Raw genomic sequence first — 11,549 nt, forward strand, 5'->3', positions numbered from 1 at the left:
AGTACAAGAGCGAACGAGCCACTTTCGATTCCCCACACGTCAGTATTGCTAGCTATCTGGTCATCCAGAAGCACAACAACACACAGCTTCTGCCCCTTTGAAGCACACGCAATGTTTTCATGACGTTGTCAGCGAACCCGTCTATAGCACAGAGGTCCCAGCTGCCTCTGTCATGACTCTAAGACATGGACATACATACATTCACAACACCATAAGAGGCCCCGGTCGGAGCGTTGAAATCATGTCATTGACCTGAGCCGTACATCTATATGAGCATTGACTGTATCTCAAATGATACCCTATTCACGGTTAAACACTCATGTCGGGATTCCACCTCTACTCTTTCTCACTCACTCACACACAAACGTGCACAAAGATGCACAATCGCAAGGCAGACATACAAAAAAATGAAATGTCAACAATACATAAATTAAGCAAAATGTAAACATAGGTCTATATATCTCAACATGTGGCACAAAAACACATAACATCAATAAAATCAATAAATAATACTATTTATCAGAATCAGACAATACTAAAACACACAAATATTACAAGAACATACAAATAAATCCAAACAGCACAGTGTTCCAGACCAAAGTCGGCACACACACATCATGATGTGTTATTATAATAAATGATAAATAACCTAGGAGCGCGTAAGACAGAGGAGGTACGTGGGAGGAGCTATAGGAATGGAATACATGGAACGTATTGAAACCACGTTTAACTCCACTCCAGCCATTACAATGAGCCAGTCCTCCTATCGCTTCTCCCACCAGCCAGAGTAAGCCACATTTACACATCCACAGACCAAATCAATTGCACAGTTCATTGTTATCTAATGCCATAGATATGGACACAATTGTCAGATATCATCCATGTAGCAGCAAAAAAAGCAAAGATGCAACTGAAAGGCTAAAGTTAGCTCTAAATGCTCTCTCAATGTTTCATCAACATATCTTCTCTAAATGTCTGAAGTTTAGGCATTTACAGTGATTAGGAACATCATGAAAATACAGTGTATGTCGGCTACTGTATATATTTATGTGGGTTAATAATGTAATGTCTATTCAAATATGTGCATCGCTTTGGAGATGCTAGGGCCTATATGGAGCATGCCAGACCACAAGGGGGAACTGTGAGAGGACAGGGAGACACAGGGGTCAAAGACTGCTAAGGAGAAGGATGACGTTGCCCCTTAGCACTAATGCAGGGTCAGATATTAATTCATTATCTTAATGGTTAAAGTTAGCATCAAGGGTGGGGGTGAGCTGATCCTAGACCTGTGCGTCAGGGAAACTTCTCCACAGTGTCAGGGACTGCTATGCTCATATGGAGTAGGAGGACGTTGCCCCTAGATGCTGGTCCAAGGTCAATCTTGTGTTGGGGAGGGTAAGCTGATCCTAGATCAGTGCTTACTTGCAACTTGTACCAGCAGAGTCATTCAGTGGAGGAGTTTAAGGTACTGAGAGAAGCTCATGGCACAGTAGCATTAAGGAATGGTGTTTCTTTACAATAAGTTACAATAATGAGAGGGGGGAGTGAGAGAGAGAGGGGGGAGGGGAGAGAAAGTGAGAGAGAGCGAGAGAGGGGGAGAGGGAGAGAGCGAGAGAGAGAGGGAGAGGGGGAGAGAAAGTGAGAAAGAGAGAGAAATTGAGAGAGAGGGGGAGAAAGTGAGAGAGAGGGGGGGAGAGAAAGTGAGAGAGAGGGGTGGAGTGAGAGAGAGAGGGGGAGGGAGAGAACGTGAGAGAGAGAGAGCGAGAGAGGGAGGGAGAGGGGGGAGAAAGCGAGAGAGGGGGGGAGGGGGGTTAGTGATGCAATGTGCTAGTGTTGTGGGGATCTTCTGTCCCAGTCTACCAAGATGCTGTTCACCCTCTCCTCTTCATCTCCCTAAAAAAAAAAACACATAGGCTCTTAGATGTGTGTATAGTGTGTGCGTGTGTGTGTAAGTGAGAGAATAGTCACTAACCTGCTCTCCCAGCTACACCATCTCATACTGATTAGCTGTAATGATCCTGGACAGACAACATGCCAGCAACATGCCAATCAACTGAGAAGGAGAGAGAGATAACTTTAGATCAGTGTTTTTCAACATACCCCCAGCAGTACACATTTGTATTGTCCGGGGCTACAAGAAAATGTGTACTGGAGGGTTGGAGTTGGGAAACACTGCTTTAGATTATAGTAGACCTTAAAAACAGCACTCATATCAACACACAAGTGCATTCTCTCTATCTCACCTGTGAGAAGGCGATGCCAAAAGTCACTCCTGCAATGATGGCCATGTTGATCTCGAGGAAGGAGGTGACCAGTTCATAACAGCCCTGAAACACAGGGGACGGGTTAGTGTGTAACACAGTGGATGGTTACAGACACACAGACACACAGACACACACACACCTGCTGGTTGATTTTGGTGTGGTTTATGGTGGTGTTCCGGAGGTCCTGTGGGCTGCAGTCAGAGGAGTTGGAGCAGCAGCTCAGGGGAAAGCCGTTAGCAGGGTAGTACACACTGCCCAACCAGCTGGTGTAGTTGTACACCCCACAGCAACGCAGCTGGTGAGAGACACACAGACAGAGATGTGATTGAATTGTGTGTTGTTGTTAGAATAGTAGTTTTGTTGTTGTTGTGACTCACGCTGCTTTGGACGTTGTCCACAACCAGGCTCTTCTCATCCTCAGCATCATAGTTCAACACCGCGTCAGTATACGTCCTCAGGAAGGTTCCCTTTATCTGTGGACACACACGCACAAACACGCGGGCACACACACACATACACACGTGATGTGACGTATTTCTATTGGCAGGTAAGCGGCTGAGATGGGGCCAGATGAATTGTGGGTAATGTATTACAAATAGAGAAACTGACCTCATGACGAAAAACAAAGCCAGAGATCCCAGCCACCAACTCAGCTAGGAACACCAGGGACAAGAACATTGCATACTGTAGAGAGATAGAGAGAGATGGGTAGAGAGTGGGGAATACACACACACACACGAAAACATTTTGTCCATTAAAATAACATCAAATTGATCTAAAATACAGTGTAGTCATTGTTAATGTTGTAAATTACTATTGTAGTTGGAAACAACAACCATCACTCCTGTGTTCCAATGGCACGTTGTGTTAGCTAATCCAAGTTTATAATTTTAAAAAGGCTAATTGATCATTAGACAACCCTTTTGCAATTATGTTAGAGCAGCTGAAAACTGAAGTCCTGATTAAAAGAAGCAATAAAACTGGCCTCCTTTAGACTAGTTGAGTATCTGGAGCATCAGCATTTGTGGGTTCTATTACAGGCTCAAAATGGCCAGAAACAAATAACTTTCTTCGAAAACTTGTCAGTCTATTCTTGTTCTGAGAAATTAAGGCTATTCCATGCGAGTAATTGCCAAGAAACTGAAGATCTCGTACAACGCTGTGTACTACTCACTTCACAGAACAGCGCAAACTGGCTCTAACCAGAATAGAAAGAGGAGTGGGAGGCCCCGGTGCCCAACTGAGCAAGAGGACAAGTACATTAGAGTGTCTAGTTTGAGAAACAGATGACTAACAAGTTCTCAACTGGCAGATTCATTAAATAGTTCCTGCAAAACACCCGTCTCAACGTTAACAGTGAAGAGGCGACTCCGGGATGCTGGCCTTCTAGGCAGATTTGCAAAGAAAAACACATTTCTCAGACTGGCCAATAAAAATAAAAGATTAAGACAAAAGAACACAGACACTGGACAGAGGAACTCTGCTTAGAAGGCCAGCATCCCGGAGTCACCTCTTCACTGTTGACGTTGAGACTGGTGTTTTGCTGGTACTAGTTAATGAAGCTGCCAGTTGAGGACTCCAGATACCCAACTACTCTAAAGAAGGACAGTTTTATTGCTTCTTTAATAAGAACAACAGTTTTCAGCTGTGCTAACATTTGCAAAAGGGTTTTCTAATAATCAATTAGCTTTTTAAAATGATAAACTTGGATTAGCTAACACAACGTGCCATTAGAACACAGGATGGTTGCTGATAATGGGCCTCTGTACGCCTATGTAGATATTCTATTTAAAAAAATCTGCCGTTTCCAGCTAAAATAGTAATTTACAACATTGTCTACACTGTATTTCTGAACAAATTTATGTTATTTTAATTGACAGAAAATGTGCTTTTCTTTCAAAAACAGGGACATATCTAAGTGACCCTTAACTTTTGAATGGTAGTGTAGATAATTATCATTGTGTTTCTCCAACTGCTCTGGGTTAATCAGTATCAAAACAATGCTTCACAACCCCACCTGCAGATTCCCAGCTTCAGTGTGTGTGTGTGTGTGTGTGTGTGTCTGTCTGCATGCTTCTCTCCTCCCTCTCCCCTCACCAGTTTGAGCATCCATGGGCTCCCCCTGCAGGTGGCGAAGCATCCGAACAGGCCGAAGACGATGATGACAGTCCCAGTGCCGATGAGGACGTATGGAGCGTTGGTGGTGTTCTCAGCTATCAGCGAGATATAAGGGCCCAGCATAAACTTCCCCCATACTCCCACTGCCAAGAGGATCGCTCCTGTGATCTGGAGAACAGAAAGAGAGAAACAGAGCAGGAAAGGAGATGAGTGAAAGGGGAGAGGACAGAGTGAGGTTAGGTATTAAAGGGGAAATATATGAGCGAAGGGTGATGACGATGGGTGGAAAGAGGTGAGAGAGCAGATGGAGGAGACAGAGGAGGAGAGGGGAGAAGATGCCTGACAGATGTTGACATCCAGAGGTACACTATTCAGCCAGCAGAGTGCAGTGCTGCTACTGATGGTCCTACTGATCGTGCTTAGACCAAAGACTAGAGAACACCCCCCATGTCTCAACAATGCATAGCCACCCACCCTACCCTGTGCCTCTCCACAGTATGGGACAATGAAGTTTCCCCTGGACACAGATCTAAGATAATAGCAGGTTTAAATGTAGTTATAAACTGGCTGGTTTGAGTCCTGAATGCTGATTGGCTGACAGCGGTGGTATATCAGACCATGTGTATGACAAAACATGTATTTTTACTGCTCTAATTACGTTGTTAACCAGTTTATAATAACAATAAGGCACCTCTGGGGTTTGTGGTATATGGCCAATATACCACGGCCAAAGGCACGTTGCATCGTGCCTAAGAACAGCCCTTATATGTTGGCCATATACCACAAGCCTTCGGGTCTTATTGCTTAATTATACCATGGAATACTCCTTTCTGATTGGTTTGAAGGGCATTCTAAAGCGTGCATTATTTCCCTACAACACGGTAGAATTCAATGGCTATGGTTATTTTTTACATGTTTTGTTTGAGTTGCTTTTGAAAGCAAAAGTCAAATTGAAAACAGTATTGGTATTGTTGAATTTGATTTTCATAATAGCAAGCTAGGACTCATGGTTCGGTTAGCTAAACTAGCAAGTCTGTTTGGTTACCACGGCAACTACTGTAGCTATCTAGTAAACTTCATTCCTACTGGCAAATGAACACATTTCTAATTGCAAATGTGTTAAATTATAGCCATGGTATAAAAGGGATAATCAACTCGGGGCTCTATGCTTTCTCTGGAAAATAATACAACTCGGTAGAAGGTGTGTTTCACTCCGCTAATGCGTTGTGGAACACACCTTCCACACGTCGTTCATTATTTTACACAGAACGCATAGCCCCTTGTTATTTATCCCTCACATAAGTGATAACTTATTTCAACCTTTCAGCTTGTCCTCTCTGACCAAGGAGCAAATAGCAGTTGTTTCTAGGTGTCATAACAGAGAGGGGAGTGCAGAGACAGAGAGAGGGATGGAATGGGGGGAGGTTTTTCTGTGGAACACACATACGCGCACACACACAAAGAGGGAGCGAATCAAAAGAACCCTTTGATCCAGAGCGAGCCGCTTCATCCTGTGGCACTGCTCTTAGCATTTCTAATGAAGGCCACTCATAAAGGAGTGTTGTGTGGGCCAGCTAAATGCCCGTGTCCCAGCTGGGGGGCAGCTGCTTTTTGGGAGGGGGTACAGAAGAGGTGCCGATCTGTTAATGCCACCGAACTAGCAAAGCCTGTTGCCAACTCATCATCAGCCCCCTACCCCCCACCACGAGGTCCCTCTCTCCTGCCGGCTGTCATACTGCCACATAGCAGGCATGCACACACATCCACATAAGCAGAACCACACAGGCACACAAACAATGTGACATATAGTTTTACTGGCAGGTGTCAGGCCCAATGGTGGTCTAAATGCATTATCATTACCTGAATGAGGTGCAGTGCTCGACTGTAGCAAACGTCTGCACATCATAGGACTAGTTATCAAGGCCTTGATTAGTTGCATCAGGTTTGTTAGTGCTGGGCTGGGACAAACATGTGCACCCGTTTGGGATGGAAGAACACTAGGAGAGGTGTCAAGGACAGGGACCGTTTGGCTGGCAGGGCCAGAGTTAAACTGTATCCATGGTAACAGACATCCATCTCTGAGGTGCTGCAGTATCCAAGCAGAACTCAGCCAAAACATACAAAAAAGCTCCATCTCCTCCTCTCTTTGTTTTCTAACCTTATATGAACAGCAGGTGGCAAACCCTCTCCCTCTCCATAAGTCTAAATGTACTAACTGCCCTCGAAACCTGAACTGTTCTTCACAAATGAAAAGACTGAGGCACTACAATCCCTTAAAAACCACAAAATGATAAAACTTTACTTTTTATCAAAGCACCACCACAGACCTAAATCAATAAAATGTCCCTATTATCTCTGAATATGTTTATTTCTCAACCATTCATAAGTAATGACACCAACACAGACCAAAGTGCTCATTTTAGTAATGAGTGGAAACACAAACACGGCATGAATGATTCAAGCTCAGATCCCCCTCTGAACTGTATAGCTGGTACTACATAATGTACACAGTATAATGGCAATGCTCCTACATTTATCACTGTTGGAAGTCTTGCGGTTTCAATGTGCGTAGCGAATTTAGCAGAGAATCAATTATGCTCCACCTCGTGGCCTGTGTGAGCTTGTACTTAATGACCATTCAGGATAGACAAGACTATTTGCCATCATTATAAGAATACTGCCTTGATAATGGTTTATTCTACTGTTCTATTATCGCTGATATTCAAGAATCGCTTGCAGATTTCTATAAACATAAAACAAAAAGTAGTTGTCAGGTAGGCTAACTATCATGTAAATACCGTTTACCAAGGGATTCAAGAAAATGTGTATTTTTTTCAGAATCTCTTGGGACTTTTTGAGAAATGATAATATCTTAATCACAAGTTATAAGTGGGTGCACACACATAAGATAAGTGCACAAGCCAATTTCCCACACTAATAGTCACATGTTCATGCCAGCTGTCCTGCGGTGAGATGACAACAGGTGGTCATATGTATGCCCTTGTCCAATGGCCCTGAGAGGTGAGTTCTGCGTGTTAAGGAGTGTTTTCTTTGTCGTTGTACCAGTATACTTATCCCTCTACTGATTGATCAATGTCTATCAATCTATCTATCTTGTCTTTGTATTATAAAAATCCTTGCATCTATGTTTTTTATTTAACTAGGCAAGTCAGTTAAGAACAAATTCTTATTTACAATGACGGCCTACACCGGCCAAACCTGGACGACGCTGGGCCAATTGTGTGCCGCCCTATGGGACTCCCAATCACAGCTGGTTGCGATACAGCCTAGATTCAAACCAGGGTGTCTGTAGTGACGCCTCGAGAACTGAGACGTAGTGCCTTAGACTGTTGCGCCACTCGGGAGCCCCTATTACATTGATAGTCAGGCCAGAAGATAGACTAGACAGTGTGTTTGTCTGCATGCAATACAGCTGATGTCATATGTTGAAAACAGAACCCAGGCTAGGGCTGGAGGAAGTGATGATGTTGTTGTTGAAAACAGAACCCAGGCTAGGGCTGGAGGAAGTGATGATGTTGTTGTTGAAAACAGAACCCAGGCTAGGGCTGGAGGAAGTGATGATGTTGTTGTTGTGATGCAATCGACCATTGTAGAGGTTGCCCTTAGTCCTAGATCTAGGATCGGATGACTAACAATCTGAACCATTAGGGTTATGAAGACCCTGTATCATAGGTAACGAGGCAACATCTAACTAATAAATTCCAATGCAATCTGGGAGATTACTCAGAACCCAGCAGCCATGACAACATGAATGACCCCTTTCCCCCCAGTCCCCAAAAGAGAAAATATGGCCCACTTGGTTAAAACTGGTTGAATCGACGTTGTTTCCATAGCATTTCAAAAACAACAAAAAATCAAATGTGAATCAACGTGGAAAACTGATTGGATTTGCAAAAACTCAACCTAAGGGAATTTCACTTTTTTTCACCCAACTTTTAATGTAATTCCAATGATATGGTGACATTTTTTGTTGATTTCACACATAATTCACATTAGTTGAACACTCAACCAAATGTAAATCAAAACTAGACATTGAAATCAGAGGAGGTTGGTGGGAGGAGATATAGGAGGACAGGCTCATTGTAATGGCTGGAATGGAATGGTATCAAACCACCCGTTTGACTACGTTCCATTTATTCCATTCCAGCCATTACAGTGAGCCTGTCCTCATATAGCTCCTCCCACTAGTCTCCTCGGTGAGTGGGGGAGGTCTATTTTTAACATTAAAACATGCCAGTGTCTCACATATCCCAAGTCTGCCAACTGCACTACTGGAGACCACAGCGTGTGAACTAGAGTCTGAAGCACTCGCCGGAAGACATTAGCTGTCATGACAAGCTGACGACAGTGAAACTCGGGAACCAAACTATCTGGAGAATTTCAAACCACCACCAACACCCACCCCTCTGATCTCAGCCCATTCCAAGGTGTAGACACCCACCCCTCTGACCTCAGCCCATTCCAAGGTGTAGACACCAAGGCCTCTGACCTCAGCCCATTCCAAGGTGTAGACACCAAGGCCTCTGACCTCAGCCCATTCCAAGGTGTAGACACCCAGCCCTTTGACCTCAGCCCATTTCAGCCCATTCCAAGGTGTATACACCCAGCCCTTTGACCTCAGCCCATTCCAAGGTGTAGACACCCACCCCTTTGACCTCAGCCCATTTCAGCCCATTCCAAGGTGTAGAAGGAGCATCACTCTATCCTTGTCTAACAAAGATATCTCTCAGGATAAGAGCTGCAAATACACACTGAGTTTGTTTACTTTTGGTTTGACTGTAGAGGGATTGCTTATGTGTTACCAAGTTACCCATCCAACTTGATGCCCATCTGTAGGCTACTGTTTCTCATGTAGCCTAATAGAGCCTAATAGACACAGGAGTTGGCTCAAGAAATACATGCTATGGTATGACCCTCGAAGCATTGTGCCATTGTGCAAAAGCCGCAGCCCTTGCAGAGCAAGGTGAACAACTACATCAAGGCCTCAGAGCGAGTGACGTCATCGATTGAAACGCTATTAGCGCGGACCACCGCTAACTAGCTAGCCATTTCACATCGGTTACACCAGCTTTGGAAGAAAACAACAAATGTAGACATTTAGGGTTTATTTAGTTTACATATATTTTAAAGGCTATTTATACATATTTTCTGTTTTATAAAACCAGTATAAACTGTATTTATTATTATATGACAATATTTTGCAGTGACAGTATTTCTATTACCATTTTTTAATATCACATGAATTACTTTAATTTTCCAGCATAAGTAAAAGCAAGAAATGCATTACCTCAACTCTGGTCCTCAATGCCAGTTCCACTATATTGTTCCCCTCTAATCAGGGAATGATTTAGACCTGGGACACTAGGTGGGCACAATTAATTATCAGGTAGAAAACCAGCATGCTCTGGACCTCAATGGGTAAGAGTTGAATAGCCCTGACCTATGCCTATACGGCCATTCTTTCCAATTAGACTGGTTTGGATTTATCACTGACCAAAATGGCTGCCATTTTCACATCATTCTGGATCTTTGAAGGTTTATGACATAGAGATCCTATTAAATTAATAGAGGGGCTATGATTAAAACAAACAACTTAACAGGATGCAGACAAATAATTTCAAATGGGCTGTAGGCTATGTTTACAAACTCAGGTGCACATCCATGTCGGGGCTATATAGTGCCACATATCCAGTATGGTTAGTCTAAATCAATGACAAAACATTGTATGCTGGTATAATCACCAATGACGAGAGCATATGCATACTGTTGCCTTGGCATTGACGGGGTGACTTCCATGTTAGCTACGCACCAAATGATGGACCAGACAGAAACCGTTACATGAGTGGCTGCTGATTTGCCTGCATCAACAGCCTCGACTGATAACCTCTGCCTATCTCTGTCACCACAGACAAGCTGCCGCGCTCTATATTCGACGCATATGCCATGCATATGTATTGAGGTCATACTGACAATTTCGAAATAGAGAGAGCAACATTTCGCTAGCTGGAGTCGGTGACAATGTGCGCAATAAGCCTACAGCTGGGTTGGACAGCTGAGGATGTCGCATTTCGCCAAGCGTGTGGTTGTAAACATTACCCGATAAGTCATCGTCACAAAAGGCACAGCTGAAACACATTTATAGCATTACATGTACGGTAGCAAGAAGTCCTAGAAAGACGAACGTCCACCCTCGAATTAACTGAATGAATCATTCATATAGAAAAATAAGGTAGGCTACCCCGTTCGTCATGGAGGGCATGCATTTATTTTCTATACGGGTACACCGCACATGTCTGCATCTACAACGATAACTATCTCCCCAAGGCTTACATTGGGGAAAGGATAGACCTAGGGTAACGTTAACTTACCCAAAATACGAAGGAGTAAACGATGAGAAGGGTTTTGAGAAAGGTTATCACTGGTTTGGTCTCCATTATGCCCAATGCCATACCACAGTAAACTGAAAAGGAGGTTTCTGCAAACCTTGCGCTACCATGACTCTCCGCTGGAGGACATTCACAGCGCAGCCGCCAAAATTGCCCCATTAACCACTGATACAGGGTCAGATATTCTTTCTCCGGGATAGTAGGTGAGATTCGCTTTGACAAGTGTTATCTGTTCGTAGATCTGATCTGTGGAGCAAATAACCCGAGAAACAACACAGCTCCATTACACCCTCTTGGCGTGCGTTCCCAAGGGCAGTATTAGCAGTCAGGGTTGCGTTCATTACGATAGAACGGTGTTCAACGTTTATTTATTTTTTGCATACAAGCAGTTTTACTATGATTTATGCAGTGCATGGTTGTACTAATCAAGTGTCAGGCCCTGGGAAATAACATTTTAAAGGACCCCCTATTGGCGTCAGAAATAAAATTTTAAAGCAAATGTTCTGCAATTCTAAGCATTTTGCCTTAGGGCAGAGATACCATTTAGCACTTTACAGGCTTAAATTACCATGCTTTTAAATTCAAACAACACCCCCCCCCCCCCAAAAAAAGAAGAGGCTGCAGACCACCTGCAGTACATCGGACCCTTCTTTGGGAACCCCTGGCCTAACCTACTCTGTCTAGTTGTAGAATAAGTGGTAGGGAGTCAGATCTGGGAGTCATATGCCACCCTGTGGTCAATGCAGTACACAAGCACAAG

At 43.7% G+C, this 11,549-nt stretch overlaps 1 protein-coding gene across 1 annotated transcript; it reads right to left on the reverse strand.

Moving 5' to 3' along the window:
- Window positions 1–1,692: 1,692 nt before the first annotated feature.
- On the reverse strand, window positions 1,693–10,927 carry LOC124045507 (tetraspanin-7-like). Its single transcript, XM_046364845.1, has 8 exons — window positions 10,772–10,927; window positions 4,362–4,550; window positions 2,874–2,948; window positions 2,642–2,737; window positions 2,404–2,559; window positions 2,244–2,327; window positions 1,973–2,053; window positions 1,693–1,893 (listed from the first exon to the last, which is right to left on the reverse strand). The coding sequence occupies exons 1-7, from the start codon at window positions 10,850–10,852 to the stop codon at window positions 1,985–1,987; spliced, it is 750 nt and encodes a 249-aa protein (XP_046220801.1). The 5' UTR covers window positions 10,853–10,927; the 3' UTR covers window positions 1,693–1,893; window positions 1,973–1,984.
- Between the last annotated feature and the right edge of the window lie 622 nt (window positions 10,928–11,549).

This window comes from Oncorhynchus gorbuscha, linkage group LG01 (genome assembly GCF_021184085.1).
Source record: "Oncorhynchus gorbuscha isolate QuinsamMale2020 ecotype Even-year linkage group LG01, OgorEven_v1.0, whole genome shotgun sequence".
NCBI lineage: Eukaryota > Metazoa > Chordata > Actinopteri > Salmoniformes > Salmonidae > Oncorhynchus > Oncorhynchus gorbuscha.

Coding starts and splice junctions, on each gene's coding strand:
- LOC124045507 (XM_046364845.1), bottom strand. CDS start 10,852: ATGGCATTGGGCATAATGGAGACCAAACCAGTGATAACCTTTCTCAAA. Junction 4,551..10,771: donor TTTACTCCTTCGTATTTTGG/GTAAGTTAACGT, acceptor TCTGTTCTCCAG/ATCACAGGAGCGATCCTCTT. Junction 2,328..2,403: donor ACACCAAAATCAACCAGCAG/GTGTGTGTGTGT, acceptor CCTGTGTTTCAG/GGCTGTTATGAACTGGTCAC.